This window comes from Lycorma delicatula, chromosome 10, assembly GCF_047948215.1.
Source record: "Lycorma delicatula isolate Av1 chromosome 10, ASM4794821v1, whole genome shotgun sequence".
Classification (NCBI taxonomy): Eukaryota; Metazoa; Arthropoda; class Insecta; order Hemiptera; family Fulgoridae; genus Lycorma; species Lycorma delicatula.
This window is the reverse complement of record NC_134464.1, coordinates 16,991,738-17,015,151: the sequence shown is the minus strand read 5'-3', so window position 1 is coordinate 17,015,151 and position 23,414 is coordinate 16,991,738. Positions and strand designations below refer to the sequence as shown.

The 23,414-nt window shown below is 29.2% G+C and overlaps 1 protein-coding gene and 1 long non-coding RNA gene across 6 annotated transcripts in view; one reads left to right on the top strand and one right to left on the bottom strand.

Annotated features, from left to right (window-relative positions):
• The window catches only part of LOC142331399 (uncharacterized), an 807,446-nt gene extending 787,374 nt beyond the window's left edge, over positions 1-20,072 (top strand). For all 5 annotated transcript variants that reach the window (XR_012757984.1, XR_012757983.1, XM_075377288.1 and 2 more), the window contains one exon: positions 19,936-20,072. Coding sequence is in view for 3 of the 5 variants with exons in the window: in XM_075377288.1 (XP_075233403.1) it covers positions 19,936-19,947 (12 nt within the window). In the remaining 2 variants the exon portion in view is untranslated. The remainder of the gene's footprint in view (positions 1-19,935) is intronic.
• The window catches only part of LOC142331401 (uncharacterized), a 410,253-nt gene continuing 394,652 nt past the window's right edge, over positions 7,814-23,414 (bottom strand). Inside the window, exon 5 of the long non-coding RNA XR_012757987.1 lies at positions 7,814-7,997. This is a non-coding gene — a long non-coding RNA (uncharacterized LOC142331401). The remainder of the gene's footprint in view (positions 7,998-23,414) is intronic.

Below are 23,414 nucleotides of genomic sequence, written 5' to 3'. Positions count from 1 at the left end.
TACCTTAGGTGAAACTTGTCGGAATTTTTAGATGAAGTTTATTATCTTTTAACAATCAAAATATAGATGATTCTATTTATAGAAGAAAAAAAAATTACAAAAGTACTCTTGTATGTATAAAATACATCCTATTATAAATGCAGCCTAAATACATCCATGGAAAATACAATACGTTACCCAACAAGATGTGTACTCATGTAAATATTTAGTTCAATTTTTAGAAAAAAAAAGTGTAAAATCAAATACAAACAAAACTTTTGAATCATACGTGTTCGATAATAAAAGGCGTTCAATCTATGTTAATAGACGGCTTGAATAACAAAAGAAAGGAAAAACAATCTTTTTTTATTTCAACATATTTTATAGGTTACTTGGTTTTAAAGAAAAATCATTTCACAAAAAATAAAAATAAAATAAAAAATGGTATTATATGCGTGTTTTGTATACTTATTATTAAATAAAGGTATTAATTTTTACTTAGCTAGATGGGAGCTAGACGGGAAAGTATTAAAATCAGTCAAATTTTGGTGTATGTGACTTTCACCGGATTTTAACGTTTTGACACCGGAGGAACTCAAAAATCCGGATGGAAATTGTCCGGATGTTAATGTTGGCATGTACGTGTCTCTTACACACTCTCTCGCTCTCTCTCATTCTATCTCTCTCGCTCTCTCTCTCCCGTGTGTATGTGTATGGGTTGGCCTCTAAATCACCTTATAAATTTCCAGCACTACTGGACCGATTTTGACCAAACTTTGTCAGATTAGTTCTATATAATTGGGGGGGGGGGGGGCATTGATGCCATTATATTTTAAACTTGAAAGGCGAATGGGATGAGCTGTAGAGCAAGGTCACCCTCAGTATCTCGGAATTTCGCATAATTAAGACCATATTTTATTTAGGAAATTTGTGCAAAAAAATGTCTGATAAATTGCACCCGCACCTCAAAAAGTACTATTATATTCGTCTGCTATGTTGTTACGTAACAGGTCAGCGTTAGAATTAAATAAACTAATAATATTTAAGGTGATAAAAAGTAACTCGGTGAGGCTGAGTCTCGAAGTTAGTATCTGGTGCGTTAAGCCTCGCGACTGCACCAGTAGCTGACCGTAAAAGCGAAGTTTTTCTATGTAAGTTGTGAAATCACATTAGTTTAGTTAGTCCCGACCGTCACCGCTAGTACTGCTACATCCACGAGAATTAAATACGGCATGCGCGCACGCCTCAATTAGAATCATTAAAATAAATCTACAAAAAAAATATTGTATTTAAATAAAATGGTAAATGTATAGAACAAACAACCTACAGCTATAGAACTTTCTACAGTCAAATAACTAAGTTGTCAGCTTTTTTGTTCAATTTTAGGCCTAATGAAAAAGTAAAAATAAAAGAAGGAAAATGGTTTTAATGCATGTTTTATTATAACATTATGAAAATTATAAATATTTTCAATGGTTACTAAATTAGGGCCTTTAATTTAATTTCACAATTTAACTTTTCGTTTAAGAATAAAATTTCTATCGGACAAACAGTTACAGTACGATCGAAGAAAACGCTGATTAATTAAGTAGTTTTTTTTTGTCGTAAGAGGAGAAAAAGCTCTGCCAAGTTCTGTCTGCCCGCGGAAGACAGTAGTGTCGGGTTTACCGACTAAAATCCTCCCCCTTAAAGCAGAAGACCAGATACCCGCCTTTCAGCATAACTCATGGCCTGTTACCTTCCTTTGTCAGATATCTTTGAATAATTCTCCGAAGATACGGTGAGATGCCCTTACTCTCAAGTACCCCGAAAATGGATGCTCAGCTCACCTAATTAAAGGTATTTTTGATATCCAGGAGAACCGCAACTGGGATACTCCTAGACCACCAGGTAAAATTGGCCGCCCGTTCTGTCAAGCGCATAAAATAAATGGCTGCATCAACAGTGGAGCTACTCGTCCTAAACCCAAACTGCCTGTCGCTCAAGCCACCTCTAGCATCTATCTCCAGGTGCAATCGATTCACCGATAGTCTTTCAAACAACTAGCAGAAGTTTGTTCATCAGATATAGCAGTCTATATGCAATAGTGTCGCCAAGAACGCCAGGCTTCTCAATGAGGACAAGCCAGAAGAGCTTCCAATCATCAGGTATAAGCTCGTGTGTGAGCACGGGTAATTCCTTCCGTTGAGAACCGGTATAGGTGCAGCATTAGCGACGATTCTCATAGCCTCAACCGGGATCTCATCCGGGCTGGACTCTTGTATTTCATCCTCCGCACGGCTGTAAATAGTTCATGCAACTCGAAGAGAGGCAACTGATCCGAAATGATTTCTTCGCGGAAGGGATCAGCGCTCTCGGAAACATAGTGTTGAAAAGCTCCAGTATTTGTACCGCAATAAGAGTAAGGAGAGGATGGCCATAACGTCCCATGACGATCTTGAACCCCGACGATGACGATGACGATCTTGTTCCCCGTACAGCAAATTAAGTAAATTTAAAAAAAAAATTCAAAATAACATAGATAGATATTAATTAAAATATATTTGCCAACATTGATATAAAGCAATAAATTAAATACTTTGACATTATTAATGTTAAAAAATAAAAAAAGCTAGTAAATAAAAAGTTATTTACAACTTAATCTTACATCTGTTATTACTCAATCATATCAGTTGGGAAATAGCCATAAAATATAATTATTATAACATAAAATATAATTTTAAAATGAACCAGGCGGTATCTTAAATAACTAATTTAAAATAATACAACTCTATATTTTCTAACCAAAGTATAGACTACTTAAGAGTTTAATGCTGTACTATAATTTCTAAATATTTTATTCCTCATCTCTTATATAACACTCGTACATACATCCACTTATGCACACTAATGCGACTATTATAGACTATATAATTTTTAACGACCTGTTATTTTATAGTTAATTTTACGCGAAACATAAATTTTATTTCCTTTAATATCACAAATAAATGTATCTATGTGCTTTTTATTAAAAAATAATAGTAAAAAGTTAAAAAAAATTATGTTTTATTCCTTGATTAAATCTTTATCGGAAATTTCTAACCTGTATATACTATTAAAAAAAAAATACACACACTCCAAGAGAGAATTATTCAACTTCATAAAATACGTTACATTCTACAATTATGACTGTACGTGTGTTAATAAAGGGTGTTAATTAAAGGATGTTAATAAATTCTATTTAATCGAGTTAGCACAGCAAAATATTTTACGAATGTAAAATAAAATTTGCTTCTCAAAAGATCAAGCTTTAATAATTAGTAAAAAATAAAAGAAATAAAGGATAGAATTATTTTCGAAAATTGTATACTCAAAGAGATTATTACAAACGTTTTTTTTTTTTTAACTAGAAACAATTACAAAACTGGCTTTATAATTTAAAATAAAATAAAATCCTCGTTTATTACACAATAAAACACACGGCTATATTGTATATATACCTTCTAAATAGAAATAAATGAATAAATACATTAAAAACCAAAATAAATCTACTATGTTTCTATGTGGAAAAATAGAATTTTTGTTATAAATTGTATGATTCAACGTCGTGGTTTTAAATTAAAAAGAATTAATTTATATAACTAAGGTTTTTTTAATTTTAATAGTAAACTAGTTGTATAAATAAATCAAGTTAATAAGGCACAAATTTAAGTTGTAAAGGAAATAATAATTTATTTATTATATTTATAAAGCGATACATTTTTGTCAGGCATTATTACTTTCCCGTCAAGAGCTATAGCTTTAGAAGGAAAAGTGTTGTAATCGGTCCAATTTGGGCGCAAGCCCAAATTACTGGATCTTTACGTATTGACATCTAAGAAATCCTAAAAACCAAACACCCTGATGGAAAATTTCCGGATGTTTGTATATACGTGTCTGTGATTGGTGTCGCACTACAAAATACCGTATGTCTCCAGAACTACTGGACAGATTTTGACCAAACTTGGTTAGATTACTTCTACATATGGAACATTGATACCCAGAATTTTCCAGTTAAAAAGGCAGGGGGAGAGGCTGTAGAGCAAGGTAACCCTGAGTATCTCGAGATTTCGCCTAATTAAGGTCTTATTTTTCTTAAGCATATTTTTAATTAAAAAATAATAATATTTCACAAGAAACTATTGGCAAAATCACACCACACCCAAAAAAATACTTTAAATAAACTAGTGGCTAAGTGGGTATACTGCGTCATTAGTAGCTCTCTCACTACAAGGAGCGCTAGTACAGATAGGAGCGCTGTACTGACTTACAGATATTGTAGTCGTCTACTATGTTGCAACGTCGCTGGTGAGTAGTAGAATTAAGTAAATGAATTATACTTAAAGTGTAAAAAATTATACACTAGTACGGCCATACTCACACACCGGGTTGGTCTAGTGGTAAACGCGGCTTCCGAAATCAGCAGATTTGGAAGTAGAGAGGTCCAGCCTTCAAGTCCTAGTAAAGTCAGTTATTTTTACACGGATTTGAATACTAGATCGTGGATAACGGTATTCTTTGGTGGTTGGGTTTTAGTTAACTATACATCTCAGGAATGGTCGAACTGAGACTGTACAAGACTACATTTCATTTACACTCAGACATATCTCCTCATTCGTCCTCTGAAGTAATACCTGAACGGTAATTACCGGAGGCTAAACAGGAAAAAGAAAGTACAGCCGTACCCGCGCGAATGTAATACGGTATGCTCGCGCGCTTAATTTAGAATCCTTGAATTAAATAAACAAAAAATATAATATTTAAATAAAATAATAAATATTTTAGGTTAAGTTGTCTGTGTATATGTGTGTAAGCCGTGCAATAGAAAAAAGCCGCGTGACCGGTAAGTGCTACATCTGTGTTATCAGCTTTTTTTTTAGTGAATTGATCAATGGGCTTTCTTTTTTTTTCTTTTTTCTACTTTAGCCTCCCGGATCACCGTAAGGTATTACTTCAGGAAATGAATGAGAATGGTATAAATGATGTGTAGTCTTGTACAATTTCAGGTCGACCATTCCTGAGATGTGTGGTTAATTGAAACCCAACTACCAAAGAACACCGGTATACACGATCTAATATTTAAATCCGTATAAAAGTAACTACCTTTACTTGGATTTGAACGTTAGAACTCTCGACATCGAAATCAGCTGATTTGCGATGAAAGATCACTACTACACCAACCCGGTGGGTCTATAGACTTAGTTATTGCTATGGAAACGCTCAACTTCAGTTGATTACAATGGCCAAACATGATCATTTATATAATTACTCCAACTAAGTAATTCGTTGATAAATATTCTATTACGGATAACACATTAATTTTAGGATAAAATTATAATATTTTTTCTGCATTATCACTATTATACGTTTTATTAAATTTGTTTTGAACAAGATTTATTTTTCATTGTTAATAGGATATACAGTTTTTTTTCTTAAATAATACCGGGCTTTACTGTACTGTAAAGTTAAAATAAACTTTTACAACTTTAATGACGAAAATTCTCTTTCTCCCTGATGTGTCAGTATGTTTGTGTGTGTGTTAACTGTTTCCAAACTCGTTTTCTAACGTGTTGTTTAACGTATATTCCGTTACGTCGTTAAGCGTAACGTAACTGTAAGTGTTATGAGAAATGTATTATAGATTTTTTTTATATTTGAGCTTTATTTTTAACTGATCTCTAATATTTTTTACATAAAATAATTTTAATAAAAAACAATACTGTTATTGTTCACTTATATAAAAAAAAGTCTTTGTTTAAAACAAAACCAAAAACAACCACTTAAAAATATATATCCTACCAGATTTTTTTTTGTAATTAGAACTGTTGAGATTAAACTTTATTTTTCACGAATTACAATATTAATATACTGTATATTAATATACAATATTTATATACATAAATATTTATATACTGATTCTAATATTATTTTAATTTTACTTGTGTGTATATGATAAAAATTTGCTTGGAGGGTAAAAAACGAAGTTATCGTGTTACAAAAATATGTACTGTAAATTAATTTCCGATGAAAGATCATTGCCTTATCTGTTACAAAAAAAAGGAAAAATGATAAAGTAAATGTAATAACAATAATAAAAATAATATGAAATGAATTATCATAAAATAGGGTGGACAGTTTTAAATAAAACAAAAAAAAAACGTAGGCAAGGGTTATAAGACAAGAAAAAGAAGGACAAAAGAAAGAGGGGGAAGGTGAAAGACAGAGAAGTGAGCATAAAAGAAGACACTGTTTTTATTACTCGAGGCAAAATACAAGAATAATAAGAAAAACAACAGAAGGTGTGGGTGTTTGATTATAGGGTGTATAATCCCATGAAAATACATTTAATAATAATAACAATAATAATAATAATAGTAATACAATTACACACTGCATCGACGAGTTTAAAAAATAAAAAAAAATAAAAAACGCCTTTCTCTGACAACTTGCACATGACCAACCTCAGGGATTAGTTTGACCTTAAACTTAAGACCGTCATCCTCTGAGGTGTTATTATACCTATATAACGCCTAAAGCCCTTTTTTACTTACGCGTTAAAACTTAAAAGAAAATATCATTCCGTAAATGGTACTGGAGTAATCATAACCTTCGTAATAAGTTTATAAACCTAACATAACTATACTTGCACATACACGCGCATACGCATATCATATAAACATAAAGATAATACATAATGTCAAAAGAGCGAGAAATTTAAGGGAATTTTTTTTAATCTTACAAGAAACGATTTCATAATGGGAATTTTTGTATTTTTTAATAACATTTTATAAGATGTAACTTATGTTTAAACCGGTAAAGTATCCAAAAATAAAACACCTGACGATAGAAGTGTACATGGTCCATTAAAAATAATAACGACGATAAAAACTAAAAGAAAGTCCGATGAAATATAATAAGACATAATTTTTCTTACAGATAATTCCGTTGAAAAGATCTGTTAATATATGGGTTGTGGAAAACGTTTTATCGCATTTCAATACAAATTTAAAACAATTTTTTTTTGTATTGAAAATAAACGACCAGTTTTTTGTATTTCAAATTAATGGTGTACTTCTAATTTAATAAAATAACTAGGAAATTGTATAAGAAAACTTGATTTCTTGAGAAATTTATATCCGATTAAAATCACTGAAATTTATAATATATATTAATAAATTCAAAACTGTTTTTTAATATGATCTTTCGAATGTTATTGTTAAATTAAAAATTATACATACTGAAATCTTTTCCCAAAAATATCAAGATGACACTTTTATTTGAACCGTTTAAGGAAGGCGGAATTCTACCCTTTAGGCATCTGTACAGAATAATTCAGGAGGAAAGGGAAATAATTTATCAACAATTCCAGAGTTTGATACAAGGAAAAGATTCATAAAAAAATATGTCCGAAGACACTTAGTTATAGAATTATGGCTAGAGAAAAATTCCGCCCGGATTTCAGTTCAAAAAGCGAAATGAGGTCATACTGAAATTTTCAATAAGTTATATAAGGGGTAAACTTGATCATTTTTGATCTAAAAAATATAATAAAACAGATCCCAGAACTATATCTCTCGTAGATTTCGTGGTAGATTTCATCGTAAAATAGAAAACTTTGGTGTCAAAATACACGTTTTTTTAGGTCTGAAGTACAATACCTTAAAAGTAAATAATTAATAAACGTGTAATTTTATTATCAAGAAGAGAATTTAATTCTGAGAAAATTGATGTAATAAAGTTTATGAGAAAAGATCGAAATCAAATTTTATTATTAAAAATAAAATTTAACAGAAAAATGTTATGAATTTGTAAAACATAAAAACAATCGTTTTAGAATAATAATTTTTTTCACAATAAATACCTTCGCGTTAAATATTTCTTCAGAGGATAAGATGAAATAGAAATTTTTTAGCGTGTGAAAATGCCATACCTGTCCGGGATTCGAACCTGTGACCTCCGGATGAAAGGTCGAGACGCTATCACCACTCGCGCCACGAAAGCTGGAAATAAATAAATTTAGACCTCTGAAAGCTTAAAATACTTTAAATTTACTTAAAACAAAAATACTTACTACGGTTTATGTTGTATTTTTTCCTGTTTAACCTACGGGAATCACGGTCAGGTATTACTTTAGAGGATGAATGAAGATGATAAGTATGAGTGCAATTGGAGTGTAGTCTTGTAGAGTCTCAGGTCGCCCATTTCTGAGATGTGTGGTTAATTGAAACTCAACACCAAATAACACCGGTATCCACGATCTAATGTTCAAATCCGTATAAATGTCACTGCTTTTACTAGGATTTGAACATTAGAACTGTCGACTTCGAAATCAGCTGATTTGTAAAGAAGTGTTCACCGCTAGATCAAGCGGTGAACACTTTGTATTAATATTGTATTAATATTAATTAACACTTTGTATGTGTTAATATTGTATTAATTTACGAGAAATTTAAAAATATTTTACCATTAATATCGATGCACATTTCAAACCGTTTCGTTTTACATTTCCTGTCATCACCCTAATGATGTCTTTGCGTTCCTTGATGAGGATAGCAGCATTGAGAATGCAAGCGTTCAGTTTAAAACGTGTGTCTACGTTTTGGTTTTACATCTCGAATTTCAACTATTCCAATAAACAGTAATATAAAGGAGTACGATCTGGCGATCTAGGTGGGCCATTTATTATTTGATAATAAAATTTACGTATTTATTAGTCATTAAACAAAGTTATTCTACTTGAAACCTACAAATACGTTTTATCATCACCGAATTTTTCTGTTTTACGTTGGGTATCAAGAAAATTACAAGAGACAGTTCTGGGATCAGCTTTATTCAATCTTTAAGTCAATAAACATAACACACCATCATGTTTTACCCCTTATATAAAGCCTTAAACATTTCAATATGACCTCAATTCACAGAGTGAACTGAAATCTGGACAAAATTTTTCGCTAGCCGTAAATCGTTACAAGAGTTTTCGGATATATATTTGAATCGTTTTCCTTATTACAAGTTCTAAAAAGAGTTACGAAATTATTTTGTTTTCCTTCTAAACCACTCTGTATATATTTAAATAATCGGTATATTTTATTTAAAATCTGATATCTCCTTTCAGGTAAGGCTAGAAGAAATAAAGAAAACATTTATACCATTCCTTAAGTTTGAATATTTTAAACTAACAAATATGATTATATAGCCTCTGAACTGTAAAATTTAAAACTTCTTACTTACTATCAGTTTATTTATGTGTGTGTATATATATATATATATAAGCTGGTCAGGGCTTGTATTGCTCGTCCGACTGTCTAGCAAAGGGGCTCCGCCCCTGAACCCCCGACGCAATCAATATCCTCATGGTTATGAGAATATTAAATATTTTACAGATATTCTCATTAAAGAACCCATCGGGTTGGCCTAGTGGTGAACGGGTCTTCCCAAATCAGCTAATTTGGAAGTCGAGAGTTCCAGCGTTCAAGTCCTAGTAAAGGCAGTTATTTTTATATGTATTTGAATACTAGATCGTGGGTACCGGTGTTCTTTGGTGGTTGGGTTTCAGTTAACCACACATCTCAGGAATAGTCTAACTGAAACTGTACAAGTCTACACTTCATTTATACTTATACATTACATCCTCATTTATCCTATGAAGTAATACTTGAACGGTAATTTCCGGAGGCTGAACAGGAAAAGAAAGAAGATATTTATTAAAGTAAAAAGAATTAACCATTTTACTTCGTTATACCTTTGTTGCCACGGTGACAGAAATATTATGAAGTAAAAAATTTAATTTTTGATTCTTTAACGAATATCTTTTATATTTTAGTACTAGGACCACGATTTATGATTTTGAATCTTTTCTGGTATAACACAAATGTATCCTGAAAATTTAAAGCAAACTAATATTTTAAAGCAGTGGATTAGGAGTAGGGTATTTGCGCGCGCGCGCGCGTGTATGTAGATATGTAAATACACACACATCTTTTTCACTCCTTGGTTATAAAAATGTAAATTTTCAAGTTACATTAATAAAAGCAAGTTTATTTCATGTGAACATATATTAAATAACATATTTATTTAGAATAATCCTCTAAAAGAATTTAAATAGGCCTTCTAAAGAGAAAACTATAAAAAAGTAAGTGATGGTTGCGTTAAATTGTATTTCCATTACCAGAAGTATTACTAAGTTGCCAACTATAATAATTTACCCACACTAGCTATAAAACTCGTAAAGTTAATAAATAAATATATTTATATAAAAAAAAAACTATACAGCTATGTTATCTATGTATCGGTTTGCCAAATACGTAATTTATTTATATGGAGTAAATGAAGTAAGAAAAAATTTCATTATTAATTTTACCGGGTGTTTGAGGAAGTTCCTGCCATACTTTATAGGCGTATTCCTATCATCAAAATAAAAAAAAAAGTTGATATTCTCATTTTCTAAAGATACCAGGAACATATAAAGGCATTATAAACAAGAATAAAATTAGATGTAGAAAATTGCTTTATTAATAAAAATATACACCCAAAAAGATAACAGGACATGAAATTTTGTTCATAAAATATAAAACAAAAAAAAACTGACAAGAAAAATGTTATTATTTCCTGGTTAATTAAATTATAAATTAAATTATTTAATTATAAAATTAAAAAAAAAAAAACGATATTTTTAAAACATGATCGGTCCCACACCCTCGTATTGTCTTCAAAGTATTTTTTTTTGGACTTCTTGCACTACTACTTTACTTATAAAAGACATAAAGAGAAAATTCGGTTAAAAAATATGGAATAAAAAAATTATAACTTTTTTTTATTTTTGGGGAGGGGAAATTTTAGAGAAAAATTAAAAAAAAAATGGTAAAATAAGAATGCACACTTGTAATGAAATTAATATGTAGTGGGGCTTATGCTTGTAAATGTTTTTAGTAAATTGACCCCAAAATCTTACCAACAAATTCTGCCATATAAACGAGTCTCTGTACAAAATTTCATCAAAATATGTTTATCCAGTCCAAAGATTTGGACCTTCAAACACTTTAACACAAGTACATATGTACGAATATTACCCCCACGTTTTGTTTGTTTTTTCGGGTTCCTGACTCATGAAACGTCGAGAAATGGGAAAAAATAAATTCAAACCCCTTTTTTTTACTGATTACCATACTTTTCATCTTGCAGCATAGCTCTACAGCTTTCACGCCAGGAAATAAAAAACTGAAGGCCTTATCAAAACCTTAATATTATGAAATTGAATGAATCGCTAAACTTAATAAAATAAAAAATAAAAAAAACATATTAAACAAAAAAAAAAGGGTAATCAAATATATTTTTTGATTATAAACTGAAGAAAAACCCTTTTCGAGAAGTATATTATTAATAACGATGGCATCAAAAAATTTTTTGATAAAGGTCCTGAATATATAGTAAAAAGATTTTTGGAAGACAAATACTATTAATTTGAAAACGGCATTTATAAATTTTAATAACTTAAAAATATTATTACACCATCAAGTCAACCGATAAATAAATTTGTTAAACAAAAAAAAAAAAAAAAAATTAATTAAAAAGAGAACATAAAAAGATAACAACTTTAGATAGAATATCAAAATATTTTATGAATCCTATCACATTGGGTAAATCTGATTTTAAAGAAATTTGAAAATTATTTAATATTAGTGAATTATCTGTACCCAATCGGCAAAGTGTGTTCATATATTAGATTAGTTTTCTACATAATCTCAATTTCTCATTAAATATTTTACAGTGCGATAGCAGTCAGTGTTGTAGATTATATGTAACTGTTAATAGAAAACTAATAACTCGAAAAGGATTTAAGAATAAAATATTAAAAATACAAAAAACAAAAAAATAATTACAAAAATATATTTGATTACAAATAAAAAATTATTTTTTAAAAAAGGTTTTATTTAACTAATATTAATAAAAACAGGAAACAAATTAGAAAAACCCTCAAAAAATAAAAAATAAAAATTAAATCAAATTGAGAATTTTAAACAAAAAAATATAATATATTAACAAATATAAAAATGCACTGAAAAGTAAAAAATAAAATATTTAAATATCTAATAAATAACCAATAAATAAAAAAATAAATTTAATAAATATTAAATTTTAAAATTAAAAGTAAGGAAAACATTTAGTTAAATAAATAAAAATTATTACATTTATTTATTGGTTATTTATTAGATATTTAAATAATTTATTTTTTACTTTTCATGTGCATTTTTATATTTGTTAATATATTATATTTATTTAGTTTAAAATTTTCAATTTGATCTAATTCTTATTTTTTACTTTTTAGAGGGTTTTTCTAATTTGTTTCCTTTTTTTATATTAATGTTTTTATTATTATATAAAAGTAAAAATATTTATTTATATACATCGAAGTTACATACGTGTACCAAATTTCAATCATTTTCATACGATAGTTCATGAGAAACGAAAATTTTCAACTAAATGCATGAATTTAGCGTAGGGGTAGCGCTGGGATGTGCGGATGGGTCATATCAAATTCCGACACCGTAGTGCTGTATTGTCATCGAAGTTACTTACGTGTACTAATTTTCATTGATTTTCATAAGATAGATCAAAAGATATAGCAGTTGCAAGATTTGATTACTCCTAAAGCGAGTTAAATAAATGCTTTTAAAAATGTAAAGATTTTTTAAAAATAAATTATAAGTTGTAAATTATAATCAATTATTATTCTATTGAAATAATATTCAAGTTAGGAAACAACAAAAGTATCGTCTTTGGGAAAGTTTTTTGGGAATTTCATCCGAAGATCCCGAGTTTGAATCCCGGCCAGGCATGGAATTTTTCATTAGCTACAAAATTGCATTTTCAATATCCGACGGACAAGCTTAAAACTTAAGTGGCGAGATCATCAAGCAAAAAACCAAAAGTTCCTTGACGAAGCTAATTTTAAAACGCTTTACATTCGAATTAGGATTACGACGAACTAAACGTCCAAGTTTTTTAAGAAATGGATGAGTTATGTCGGGTAATTCCTGATCTAAGACAGGTTTATGTTTTTATATAAGTTACTGTATATTTTACCTGTAGAGTATGAATATTAATATTTTTATAATAAAATTTTTAATTGGACAAAATATTAAAATAATTGTTGTAAAATATTTTTATCCGAAGATTTTATTATTATCTTTAGTTTGTTTAGAACGTTTTTTTGTAATAATAAAATTAATAAACATATTTAAGAATGGTGCAATGCTCTTTGATTGGCCAATCTTTGGAACCATTCAACAAAATTTAGACCTGGGTTCAGATATGAAATTTCTATTGAAACGTCTGTTGCGGTTGCTCTCATACAGTAGAATGAAGAATACGATTTAGTGATTTTTATCTAATTTATGAATTTTAATTTGTATTTGTTTTTGTTACTTTTCTATGTTTATTCTTTATTGTTTCTGTTTCTTTTTGTTGTATTATTGAACACTACATGATAGTGCTACTTTAGTCGCTAATGACTGTAATTGTTGATTCAACTGTAAAAAAAAAAATAAAAAAGAATGATAAAAAAAAACTTAATCTGAGTATTATATTTATAAATGGGAAGTAAGTTTTAAACTGAAAAATTATGGGACTGATTACATAATATTAAAGTTGTAGAACAAAATAAATCTTATAAGCTGACTTTAAATAGAATATTGTGAATTTGACGTATTATAAGTTTATATATATATGTATATATATATATATATATATATTTTTTTGTTTTTTTACCTCCTTATAATGCGAATAGACATTTAATATTTAACTTTTATAAATGTTACAAGGTCTTTTTGATTTATTTTTTCAATCATTTTGTTATACTTGACTTGATTTCTGATGCAAATTTTATGAAAACTCAATAGTTTTATTTATACTGTATCACTTTTTCTCTGAAACATTTAATTACTAATAAAAAGCTTATTTTCTTTCTCTATTCAGCCTCCACAACCACCGTAAGGTATTACTTCAGAGGATGAACGAGAATGATATGTATGAATGTAAATGAAGTTTAGTCTTGAACAGTCTCAGGTCGACCGTTCCTGAGGTGTGTGGTTAACTGAAACCCAATAACCAAAGAAATATGGAGGATCCCCTTGGAAATCCCCTATTTGAGGCAGGGCAAAGGAAGACCATAGTCCCGGTAGGGGATCACATTGGAGGTCCCCCACTTAAGGTCAGGCGCTGGAAGACCGTAGTCTCGGTGGGGGATCTTCATGGGGGGTCCTTTACTAATGCACTGTAATGCCTCAAGTTCCGGGCCTGGCTTTGTCGGGTCCAGCATAACCGCACGAGGGACTTGAGGCTGTGGCACCTCCCAGGGCTGTGTTAATGCTTGATTGCGAATCCGGCCTTGAGAGGCGGAAAAAAATAACTAAAGAATACCGGTATCCACGATCTAATATTCAAATCCTGAATAAAAGTAACTGCCTTTAATAAGAAATAAATAGTTGACTGAAACGAAATTAAAAAAAATAAGTAATTTTAAGGGTAAAAAATTAAAAACTAAATTAAGTAATATATGTTTCTCTAACTTTTTCATCAGAGAAATATATTGCTACGAATGGAAATTAGCTTGACAGATCGGGAATCTAGTTCTGACACTCGGTAGAATCGGAACCATCGTTCTCAAAACAATATTTTAAACTATTGTTTTTTGAAGTCGGCTGCATATTTATAATTCACAAAATGTGAATAACAAAATTTGTTTGAATTAAGATTAAATTAAGAACTTAAAAAATAAGTTTTAAAGATTGTGTTGAGGGTCTAGTGGAAAATTTATTTCATTCTCAGGCAATACCTTTTTTATATTATTGAGTTCAATTGGTTTTTAAATATTATTATATATTTTTAATGTTTTAACTTCTCCGAAAGGGAATATGAGCAGGCTCACAAAATATTCTTCTCGTAAGAGAAAGGGATGTTTTTTTGAAAAGAAAACAGATTCGTTCAAAACAATTTAAAAATTAGACGGAAAGGACGCGTAGGATTCAGAGTCAAGTGTATGATGTCTTACATGAATAGAGGCCGTCTATAATGTTAAAAAATATGAAATGTAAGTCTAAAGAAACTGTAATATATGCCAAAATAAAAGCAGTCTGAACGGGAGCAGTCGACATGATTTGATCCAGAAGCGTCTTTCAAATGAGATTCAAGAACAAAAATCAAACCGTTTTACATCGATTGATCAACATATTTGTAACGAAACGCCTGAAAAACGTTCACATAGATTGATTATTGTAAGATAACGTCAACCTGAACAACTGGGAAACGAAATAGCGAATCTAAAATACTCATTTACAAAAAATGCAAGTATTGAGTAATCTAAGGCAGGAATGTTGAATATCTTTTTTACTGATTTATTTGCTAAATGAATTTCAGTTATGTATTTTATAGAAGTCAACATTTAATGTGTAAATATTATTTGAAAAACTTTCGTAAAAAAAGGATTTTTTAATTTCGATGATAGGTTTGCTTAAGTAAAAGAAAAGAAAAATAAATTAATAGTTAAAATAATAATTTGAAAACAAACATTTAAAACAATAGTGTTCACTATGTTGAATCAAAGTGAAATAAATAAATAGTTTATTCCGATTGATAATTAATAATGCATTATATTTCTAAATGATGTCAAGAATCGTGTATGTGCTATTCTATGAAAGAAAAAGGAACTGTCCCAGAATTTGCCTGGACCGAACAAGGGAAACCATAATAAAACCATTATCAAAGCAGAATCTCATAGTATACACAAATAATTATGAAATAAACAATATATATATATATATATATATATATAATTAAAGTATATATAAAATATTTAAAACTAGGAAAAAGGCGGGCCAATGACCCGCCGCGAAAATTTTACATGGTTTATGTTTCGTTGCACATGATTTAGTTTAATTTTTTTGCCAATTAAAACTAAATAAAGGTCATAAATTTAGCGTACTAACAACAAAAACCTTTACAACCAAAAAGCTTCAAAATCCTGAACATTTTAAGTGTTTTTTAATTTGTGAATTTTACCATAGCTCTAACTCCAGTGTTTTCCTTTTTTATCCCAAAAACTCGAATATATTCTTTATATCGTTCGTATGAAGAAGTATAATTCGTTCGAACGAATAAATCGTTCGTGCGCTGCACGGAGCCTCTCGGCGCACCACGTAGTCCGCTCTGCGCCAATGGCAGCTAAAATAAAACTGTGAACACACACCACAAACAAACAAAAAAATTCACGCACCATCTTTTTTACGGGAATGAGGATGATAAATACACATGAAATAATATTAAGGTGGAGAAATTAAAAGTACAACGTAACTAAAAAATAAGGTATGAATGAAAATTATTTGAGCACATATTTATATACACATAGAATAAAGATGAAAAAAATTCAGGCTTTTAAAAAATATTTAATTAATTAAATATTCATAAAAAATTAATATTATTCCTGTAAAAGAAAATACTTTAATTACGTTTTTTATATAAATTTAATGGTTCCGTAATTTGTTAAAATTGAAAACGGAAATATAATAAAGCCCCTTGATCTATAAATTGAAGTTTTATTCTGAATTACACGAAAATAGTTTTGTTGTATGATTTGTTACATGTAGATATTGTTATTTTCAAGAACAAAATGACTTTTATTTTAACAGAGATTGTACAATCATAAATATAAACACAAGTATAAGAAAATTTTTAATTTTCTAGATATCGATTTATTTGAATCATACTCATGGGGGTTAAACAATGATCTGAGAAAATTTCGTTCTGCCTTTTTATTTTTTACAGATTCCCAAGAAATTATATTATACTTCAGAAAGGAATAAATGCAAACATAATAAATATCCTACCATACTAAATGGCATTTGTATGTGTTTCTGTCTGTCTCTGTGTGTGTCCGTCTTCCTTAGCTTAGCACATCAAACACCAGTAGTCCGAGTGATGTCATTCCACACACTAATAAGTAATAATGAGCTCAAATAACAGGCACCGGAATGTACCGATCACTAGCGGAAAAACCCGATCGTTAGTACATGTCTCATGGTGGTCAGGTGTATACTTGTTATATTATTATATATTTATAACTTATTATTTATACTTGTAATATATATTTATTTATTTAATCTACATATATGCGTAATATATATTAATAATATATTTTTTCATTTTTATGATTGTTTTTCTTCATAAAATAATGAAGTATAACCATAAAATAATTACACAAATTAACCATTACATACAACTTGAAAACTGTTTCTTCGGACCATCCTTTGTCATCCTTTTCTGATTTCATTTAATTTTCATATTCATTATTCACAGAATATTCATTTTAATTGAAAAAAATCTGATGTGGACACCACAAGACTTCCTTGTACGCCTATTAAATTACATATATGCATATTTTGCTGCACTTCATTTAAACTTATTTCATTTGAAAGTGAGATAGGATCATCCAGTTCTTTAATAAAGTGGACAGTTTTCTGAAATATTAGTTTTTATTAATATCAATTATTGATAAAATTATTAATTCAAAAATCTTTCATTGAAATATTAGGATAGAGTAAAAGTCCCTTTATAACTCGTATTACTAGATCAATATTATTCGTCTTTTAGTGAGTTACTGATTAACAAAAGTTTTAGATTTCTGATGTGTTGTATAAACAAAAGTTAATAATAATTAAACCATTCCGATTAGTGAATACTGGTTAAAAATGCTAATTTCGTCCTAACGGTGTAAAATATTCAGTTTTTATTATTGGATTATTTGGTGAATAATCAAAAATAAAAAAATATGATCATACAGGAAAAAGAAATATAACATAAAGAAATAAATCTCAAAAATCGACAAGAAGATGAATATGAAGGGGAAGAAAATGTTAAGATCAAGGGAAAAATTAAAAAAAATTACGAGAAGATGATAAATATAAAGAATAAGAAAACATTAAGACCAAGGAAAGAATAAAAAGATTAAGAGAGGTCGATGATTATAAAGAGAGAGACAATTTGAAAAATAGAGAACGTGTACACAAATTAAGATCAAAATATTACATCAAACCACAGAGCAACTAAATGATTGGCAACAAAAAACAAATGAAATGATGATCAACTCCATATTAGGGAGAACATTGTCCGACAATACCAGAGGAGTAATGAACTAAAACATACAAATTTTTTGCAATTTATTAAAGATCGAGCATGCATGCCTCAGTGTATATGTTGTTCTTGTGAGGCTCTATTTTTCAGTCACTCTGTAGTTAACAAGATAAAATTAAACAGAAATTCCAGAGTAATTAAATAAAATTAAACAGAAGTTAAAATAGGAAACCCAAAAATAATACGATTCCAAATTATAATTTTTCAATTAATATTAAATAATAATCAGATGTTTCACCAACTCTATTGTACATACACATATTTAATGTCTATTAAATTACATTTACACATTTTTAAAAAATACATAAAATTTTATTTTACTAACAATTTTTTTTATCATTGAATTATTATTTATTGTATTTTTTTTACAATCACGGGTTAATAATGAATAAATCAATATAATTACATTTAAAAAAAGAAACTTAAAAATTAAATTTAAAAAAGTTAAAAAAAAAAAAAACAAAAGGAAATGACTGATCCAAACCGATGTGCCTTCCCTTTAAGATCCAAATATTTCATGAATTAAAATTTTAATTTATATTTCTATTATAATCAAAAAGGGTGGTGCACAACTAGATGTTACAACAGTGCTAAATCTAAAATTTAAACATCTTACGGCTAATAGTTTTTGAGTTATGCGAGATAAATTCGCACATACGTACGTACAAATGTCACGCCAAAACTGGTCAAAATGGATTTAGGGATCATAAAAATGGATATTTCTGTTGAAATATGAAAACCAACATGTTTTGCGATCACAGTACTTCCTTTATTTTGGATAAGGAAGGAAAAAAGTTAAAAAAAAAGAAAAAAGGAGATGAAATCTGAAGACCGAAATTTTTCGCCATTACAATACTTCCTTTAGTTCGTACAAAAAAGTTAAAAGGAACTGATAACATTTTTTTTGTTGTTAATATTAATGATTTGATTCATCTTATAAATTCATGTTTTCTATTATTATTTAATACTGAATATTTATTAATTTTAAATATATTTTTATAGTTCAATTTAGAGCCCATTACAGAGTACTCTTAGTTTGAGTACAGAGTTAATGTAGTTTTTCTTTTAAGGGAATTCTTATTCTAATATAGTTAAATACCATCATATTTTCATTAAGAAGTAATAATAATTTTTTTTTTCTTGTTATAAAATCTTTTTTTTACTAAGTGCATGAAATCAGAGTACTAATTATTATCTCCGAAATTAACCAGAAGGAGCAGCTTGAAAGATGACCAATAACTAAAAATCTGTGATAAAAATTGTTCAAACTGGGCACTAAGAACCAGTAAAGTGAATTTTTGTTCTTGGGATGAAGAGGTAATCAATTTTGGACAACTAATAATCCCATTCCGAGACGCCGTCCGCAGGGCGTTCTGTAGGCACGCTGGGAGAAGCTAGTTTAATAATAATGACAAGCGCAGCGTTTTATTAAGGCGCTTCAAAAGAATAATAATTCGGTTTGATTTTATGGTAAATGAAATCTTTTGATCATCGCAAGAAAATTTATCTTCTAATAAACCACCCAGAAATAGACCTTATAAACATTATGGGCAACAAAATTATTGTAGTTATCAATAATCGAAATTCTATTCACGATAAATCTACACGAGAATTGTTTCAATATCTAAAATTATAACAACAAAAAAGAATATAGTGTTTATGCGAAAGTGTTAAAAGGTTTTATTTACTATAAGATACAACTTTTTTTGTATGAATCTCAAAAAATTATTAATTCCTTATTTTTTCTCTTTGCAGGGGCTGTGGTGAATGTACTGTACTCCTGTGAACTGATTAATGGAAGGATTAATCAATCAATCAAGATTATTTCAGAATAAAGAAAATCTATGATTGAAAGAAACAAACTACTTTGTATTTAATTGTAATAAAGCCATTGTTATAAAATAACTAATTTTTGCATTTATTTATTAATTAAATAACCCGTCGGGGCTTGCTTCGATCCCCCGACCGTCTACTCATCTGGAGCCTAAGAACCAGGTAAGCCAAGGCGAACGTTGGAGCTTTCTGAGACCATGGGTCCTAACCACAGGATGTAAGAGTTCGCTTCGCTCACTATTCCCGTTTACGTATACTATTCATGTTCCAAATATGACACCATATTCGTTACCCTCATTTTTACGAAAATAATACTAATAAATAACAATTAAAGCATTTAAATTACAAAAGACAGGGCATATTCTGGAAACTAAATTAAACACCTTTGACGATGAAAAATTAATGACTTATTTTTGTTGCCATGGTGACACAAATATAATAACGTAATTAAAATTTTAACTTTTTTTTTTTAATGAACATATTCAATTCACAACTTCACCTCCAAGGGGGCTAGGACCTCGGTCTATGGCTTGAAACCTTCTCTGGGATAATATGAATATATTTTGTAAATTTGAATGCAATCGGTCGGTTGGTTCTCGCTTGAAGAGAAAAAACAAATATATATTTGTTACTATGAAAGACCGAAATTAGAGAATATTAATATTCATCAGTGAATGCCGACACATACCAAATACGTTGGTGAAACACCGAAATATTTGGTTATTCGGACCTTTAACGGTATAATTCGACAAACACAGATAAGCTCTGGTAAGGGGTCGAAACGATAAGAAATTAAGAGAAAAAAAATCATAAGATACCAATCACTAAGGAAAATAGATTACAAGAAACCCTAACAAAAAAGGAAGACTAAATTTAAGCCATACATAACGTACACTCGCTAATCTCGTCTAATTAACGTTAAATATAGAAATTATATATGTTATTTTGCAACATTGGAGGCGATTAATCAAATTCATTGCAAGCAGGATGCACTGATGGTGAAATTTGAATAAAAAAATTTTTATAAAAAATTTAACAAAGGGCAAACCACCTGACCATTTATTTGCATCTTTATCGTTCATCCATGCAGTTAAAATATTCTGTATACCCTGACTGGCTTTTCAATTTATAAAATGATGAAAATTTGATTAAATTTTTTGTGAATGCCGTGAAACTGATTTGATTTATTGTCCCCAATGTTGGAGAATAACATATATAATTTGTATATTTAACATTAATTAGAAGACATTAGCGAGCGTAGGTTATGTCTGGGTTCCTTTAAAATTAAAATCCTGTAAATTTAAACTTCCTTTTTTCGTAGGTTTCTCGTAATCTACTCACCTAAGAGATTGGTATTGGGTGATTTTTTTTTTAATTTCTGGTTGTCGTTTTGACCCCCACCAGAGTTTATCTGTGTTTGTTGACATACATCGGGAAGGTCCGAATAAGCAAATATTTCAGTCTTTCACTGACGTATTTGGTATGTGTAGGTATTCACCGAAGATTATTTACATTTACCAGATATCGGTATTTCATGGTTATATATATATATATATATAAATTTTAGTCCTTAACAAATAATCAATTTTCCATAATTTTAAATTTTGTCTTTATGTGATACTTTAAAAATTTTAACACATTATGTAGTGGAAAGGAATTCATGAAAAAAAAAAATGGATTAAAATGAACATTAACGAAACATGATATAAAAATTATCAAGTGGCACTTTGAATTCAACATCCATATAAGCTAATATGACGTAAGGTGGATTAACATATACATTAACTGTCTTAACAAGAGATTATGTATGTTGTCATAATAAATTATACGAAATTAATATGATTTAAAAGTTCCTTATGTAAATGTAGAACAAACTAATCAGAAACTGTGTATAGTTCACTAGTTGTGAACTTAAGCTCTTACAATACAAATAATGTACATTACAGTGCTTCGCTGCTATATATTTTTTATTAAAATGTTTTTATAAATTAGTAGATATTTTTAAACAAATTCCATACTACCGTGAGTTTTACTTATACCACGACGTTTCCTTTCTTTAAATTCCTAGATCGATTTGTAATCCTTTAAGAGATAAAAAGAGGAAATTTTGGGTTTGGTATAATATGAAAGATATTCCAGGAAGTTTTACCTCCAGGAACTGTTCTGACATGTTATGGTGTTCTTGGCATTGTTCTTAGAGAGGAAACGAATACCGGGGGAAAGGGGGAATCTATTTTTCAATAAGATTTGAAGGTTACTGGAACTCGGCCAACAATTCTCCGTTCTGGCAACGAACATCTCCTCTATTTACTACAATTCTTACATACGTACGCACCAACACATATACAGATATATAGATATATACAATCGCACTAATAAATATATATGTATGTATTGCAACATAACTTAATAGCCTTTAAGTACCATAACTAGATATAACCCTGTTGAAAGGAAATAATGACGTCCCGTAAGTATGCCAATTCACGATATGGCAAACAGGTTTTCATTTACCTACCTTTATGTAACTTGTTTTATTTTTTAATTTCAAATAAATGAGATTTTCATAGTAGAATGTTATATAACTGTTCTTGAGCATGTAGGTTTTCTGTGCCTACGAACGTTCAGTTACAAATAATCTACATCTGTGTATTCTTTCAATTTGTTAAAAAATAATATTAGTAATTAAATATTCTTTTCCTTTAATTTTTTGGAGGGGGTAAACGTATTCATGCATCAAAAATGTATTTTGTATATAGTATTGCGTAACTTAATATTATACGAAAATCTAGTATGAACACTACGTGACTTCCCTGTACGACAATTAAATTACATATACACATAGTTTTAAAAATGAAAAAGTACATCAAATTTTATTTTCTAAACAACTTCTGATATTTTTTCATGTTTTTTAAAGTTTTTTTTTATTGTTATTATAGAATTATTTATCGTAAAAATTATTTTAAAATCACAAGTTAATAATTATTAATAAATGAATATATTTAAATTAAAAAAAGAGGTTGACAAAAGCAAATGAAGTATGTATGATTCGAAACCGCTATGCCTTCCCGTTGTAAGACCGAAATATTTTATTAATTAAAATTTCATTTGGTTATAACTCAGAAACCAATAAAATAAGTACCAGTTATGATAGTTGTAAAGCTCTCAATGAGGGCTTATTATTGCAGTTAAGAAAAAGTGCAAAATCCAAAATTTTTGAACTTTTTTGACACTTTTGGTTCAGTTGATACCGATCAAATGGGAAGGTGCACAACTGGATGACAGTCCTAAATCCAAAATGTCAATATCCTAATTGTTTTTGAGTTATGCGAGATACATGCGTACAGACGTTACGCTGAAACTAGTCAAAATGGATTCAGAGATGGTCAAAATGGATATTTCCG